This window comes from Clupea harengus, chromosome 7, assembly GCF_900700415.2.
Source record: "Clupea harengus chromosome 7, Ch_v2.0.2, whole genome shotgun sequence".
In the NCBI taxonomy this organism is placed as follows: Eukaryota; Metazoa; Chordata; class Actinopteri; order Clupeiformes; family Clupeidae; genus Clupea; species Clupea harengus.
Window position 1 is genome coordinate 23,326,563 of NC_045158.1, and position 4,869 is coordinate 23,331,431.

Genomic DNA, 4,869 nt, shown 5'->3' on the forward strand with positions numbered 1-4,869 from the left:
CACAGGTTCAGAGGTCACAGTCCCAACAGCAGAGGGCTCCGGCGGGGGGCACCCCTGGACCCAAACCAGGCGGAGTGGGCGCTCAGCAGAGGCAGGGCCAGCCGGCCAGGCAGCTCAGCCTGGGGGCCCAGCAGCAGAGAGGGCCCCCCCAGACGCAGGGAGGCCCCAGGCCCCCCACCACCCAGCAGCCCCGCCCTGTTGCCCCAGGCCAGGGAGGACCAGGAGCGGGGCGACCCCCCCTCCAGCAGAAGCCAACCCCCCCACAGAAGCCCAGCCCTGACCACCCCGCACTGAGCGGGTCCCCTCAGCTCAAGTAAGGAAAACACACACACACACACACACACACACGCACACGCACACGCACACGCACACGCACACGCACACACACACACACACACACATACACACACACACACACACACACACCCTTTACCTCTGGAGATTATCGGTGACCATTATGATGATGAAGAAGAAGAAGAAGAAGATGATGATTATGGTGATGTGATGATGATGATGATGATGATGATGATGATGATGATGATGATGATGATGATTCTGGTGATGATGATGTCGATGATGATGACGATGATGATAGTTATGGTGTTGTTCAATTAGCCCTCTGTGACTGTCATCCATACTATCACACATGTGTGCACAAGGTGTGTGTGTGTGTGTGTGTGTGTATGAGAGGGTGAGGTATGTGTAAGGAGAGTGTATGAGCCCGTCTAGGACTGTATGAAATCAATCACTTGCTGTTTGAAAGTGTTTGCAGCCCGGTGACAGCTCTACTGCTGATGTGCATGCCAGATGTGTGTGTGTGTGTGTGTGTGTGTGTGTGTGTGTGTGTGAGTATGTGTGTGTGTGTGTGTGTGTGTGTGTGTGTGTATGAGAGGGTGACAGCTCTACTGCTGATGTGCATGCCAGATGTGTGTGTGTGTGTGTGTGTGTGTGTGTGTGTGTGTGTGTGTGTGAGTATGTGTGTATGAGAGGGTGACAGCTCTACTGCTGATGTGCATGCCAGACGGGTCCTGATTACGTTTGCATCCAAGCACTCTCATGTGCAACCTTCAGCCATACCTCTCAGAAAGCAATCCCACATAGTAGCCTCTGACTCTGCCCCGGACCCGGCCCACACACGGCCCAGACCCGGCTCACACCCGGGCCGGATGCGGGGCAGAGTCAGCCGCTCCATATCTGGGATTATGGCCTGATAGAATATTTGCATTTGGTTGTCAGCTCCAGTATGCTTTTGTGTTTCCCTTACCTCCTCAATACAGGTCCTGCATAGTGTTAGTGCGAAATATGGGATTAATATTATATAATATATATATATATACTGTATATATATATAATATTAGGAACAGATATATACAGTATATAGAGGGTGAGACAGAGTGCAGAATATGGAGTTAGGAAGAGAGGGGACAGACATTTTGTATTAATTAGCTTTATTAAAAACCTCAATGGCATTACAACTGCATTTTACATATACATAATACTTTATAATGTTTAACATAATCCTCCATAACTATTCATGAAGCTGAATAATTACCCATATTAAATATACTGATATCAGATCCGGCTTCATAGTGCCAGAAACATAAAGCATTATAAGACTTCATAACATGACACTGGTGTCCTCAATACTGTTACAGATTACAGGTTATTAAGAGACTATTACAATGCGTATGTCTCTTGTACTTAAAGCTGTCTTCTGTACTGATAATTATATCGTATGAATGCAATGATAAAAAAAAAATCATGTAACGTTATGGAGGCTTATTTCAAACTTTAAAAGCTGTCATGCATGGTGGTAATAATGCACTATGGATGCCTGACCAAGTATAGGCTATAAGTATAGTAATAAGCATCAGTGCACAGGGGTCAGGGGGTCAAGGGTCAGGGTTCAGGGGTCACACATGAGACCTGTAGGTGTGAGGAGGACCTGGATTGAGGAGCACTGGTGCAGGATGAACAGTGATTCAGAGCATGCAAAAAGAAAGAAAGACACACGCACGCACGTATGCACACACACACACATACACACAGATATGCATATCCACACACAGGCAGGCACACACACACACACACACACACACACATTCACACTCACGCAGGCACACACACACACACACATTCACACTCACACACAGACACACACACACACACACACACACACACACACACACACACACACACACACACACACACACACACACACACACACACACACACACACACACACACACACACACACACACACACACTATCCAGTGTCTTTCTCTCTTGTACCATGCCCACCCATGCCATCACATGAGTTTGCTGCATGAGTTTAATAGGATCTTCCTCTCCTCTACTGCCGTTCTCCTCCCTTTGTAGCAAATCGCAGTCTCTTACCAATACCTTCAACATTCCAGACACGGCGGCGCCGCCGGTGGGGGCGGGGGGGCCGGGGCCCCGCCCAAGCCTCAGTCAGGATGAGGTGAAGGCCGAGTCGATCCGCAGCCTCCGCAAGTCCTTCGCCAGCCTCTTCTCCGTGGAATAAGCCCCTCCCCACACATAGCACTGGACAGACTGTGAGACTGACAGACAGACAAATGGACCAATAGACAAACAGACTGACTGACTGACTGACCACCCTCACAGCCAGTAGGATAGACAGACCAATAACAAAAGACCGGCCCACAATGGGCGTTTGTATAAATAGAATCTAGTAGTTTCCGCCGATAATATACACAAATTCACTGCCGATTCTATTCCGAGACCACAGCACGGAGACAGATGTCGCAAATGAGAAACACACACTGGGTGTGTGTGTCCGAAGGAAACATTCCTGTTCATCTTGGATCTTTGTTACAATGGATTTAAAAATCACATGAAAAACACTAAGGCACACACACACACACACACACACACACACACACACGCACACACACGCACACATACAGACACCCTAGACACACACTTACGAACTACAATATCAATTGGTTAGATGTTTCAACACTGTAGAGTTAAGTGATGAGAGACTCTCACAGTAGCCCCTCCCCGGACTAACATCGAAGTCTAGGAATAAAAAAAAAGAATAGAAATAATGATGAAACCTTTCGTCAAGTGATTCGGCTATTCATTCCTTGATTTTATTTTAATTTGATCTTTTGATCTGATATTTAGTCGCTGAAACCATCTGATCAGACATTTGTGGAGACTCCGTCAGCAAATATGCCATCGTTAATGAAGGTCTCCAATTAAGATGTCCCCACACTCAAATGTTCCGTCGGAAACTTTAACTCTTTCGATTCTTAAGCGCAGTTCACCAGTATGGTTAACACAGCAGTCGTCACGACAAACACACAAACACACAAACTCCAAACACACAAACACACAAACGCACAAACAGACAAACTCCGAAACGGTGATGAACTTACAGACACGTGTGAGTGCAGCTTTGTGAATGTGCTTCCCCTTTGCGCGCTGTTAGCTAGCTGTCGTTTTTTCCTTCGCCCTTTTAGTGATGTCCCTTAAGCTGCATGGATCTTTAAAAGACCGTGGTTGTGTTTTCGTGCCCTCTCACGCCCGCTGCTCACCGTCGTGCTTGTAACCGTGACGATCCTAGTGCTAGTAGGCATCAGTGTGTTTACTTTTCTCTCAAGTGAGTTTGCAGTCGCCGCTCTCCTCTCCTAACTCCTATAACCAGATCCACAACAGAAACGCTTCTGTATCGCCCAAACTGCAGAGAACATGCCTTACAACCGAGATGTAGGCGAGACTTCAACAAGCCCAAACCGATTTGTCTCAGGGATGTCCTGAAGATTGTGACGCAAGGCAAGGCAGTCGTTGTCTTAGATCAGGTCTTCCAAAACCCAAACATGAATCGTAGAAGTCGTTTGATCTACAACGCGAGCAAAAATAGTTAGAATGTACTTGTTCATTTTTACAGTAATAATGCTAATGGCTTGAAACATGAAATTGAAATGTTTTGCACACTGTTATACTTGAGTAAACGTGATGTGAGAAGGGTTGAGGTTTGTGGGATATTAAGGTGTGTGTGTATGGGGTCTCGACCCGTTGCCATGGCCTCCAGGGCACCAGGGCAATAAGCACAGAGCTGGAGTTGCCTTCGCCAGCCGAGCGAGCGAGCGAGCGAGTGAGCGAGCGTCGTTTTGTGTCTGAGACGAGCGAATGAGAGGCCAATCTCATCCCTCCAAAAGAACGCACAAGCCAAGGATTCCATGTGTTCGTCATGTTTTTTAAATATTATCGTCATTTTAAAACATCTGCAAAACACCCATACAACGTCTCCCAAAATGTCCCTTGAAATGTCCCCCAAATTCCCCTGGGCGTCCTCTCCACACTGAACTCGTGCTTGACCCTTGACCCCGGGCACTGAGACGTCTTCCAGAGGAGATGGCAGTAGATGGGCCCAGCTGGATAGGTTTAACCCCCAAACCCCCCCCCCCCCCCCAACCAACCCTGCTTCTGTGCACACCGGCCTGTCGTGATTCCACAGTGACCCCCTCGTGATAAAAGGTGCATTAACGTTTCAGTGTCGTACTGTAAACCGTAAAAAACCAAATAGAAGTGATGTACAGATTTGTGGTTTTTTGAGAATGATGCAGACCTGATAAGTTTTCGTTTACGTTGTTTGTTTGTTTGTTTGTTTTTCTCTTTTCTGCTCGCTCTGCTTGTCTGTGTGTCAGTGTATGAATGGTTCTTGTAAAAGTGAAGTTAAATATCACTTTTCTATTGACATTTCTATTTGATTTCCTGCACAACCGTAGAGTTGCACTGTTAATGTGGGTCTGATTTATTGTACGTGATTTTAAAGAAACTGGAGGTTTGCCTTTAAATGAAAATCATGGCAGATTACAG

At 46.9% G+C, this 4,869-nt stretch overlaps 1 protein-coding gene across 2 annotated transcripts in view; it reads left to right on the forward strand.

The window, feature by feature from the left end:
- syn1 (synapsin I) overlaps positions 1-4,456 on the forward strand; it is a 21,306-nt gene extending 16,850 nt beyond the window's left edge. Inside the window, exons 12-13 of one of the 2 annotated variants that reach the window (XM_031570888.1) lie at positions 1-313; positions 2,380-4,456. The exon at positions 1-313 is cut by the window's left edge and continues 255 nt beyond it. In XM_031570888.1, coding sequence (XP_031426748.1) covers positions 1-313; positions 2,380-2,545 — 479 coding nt within the window. In that variant the 3' untranslated portion in view covers positions 2,546-4,456. Of the gene's footprint in view, positions 333-2,379 lie in introns of those variants that run through there. The other variant, XM_031570887.2, reaches the window with a different exon arrangement.
- The last annotated feature ends 413 nt before the right edge of the window (positions 4,457-4,869 follow it).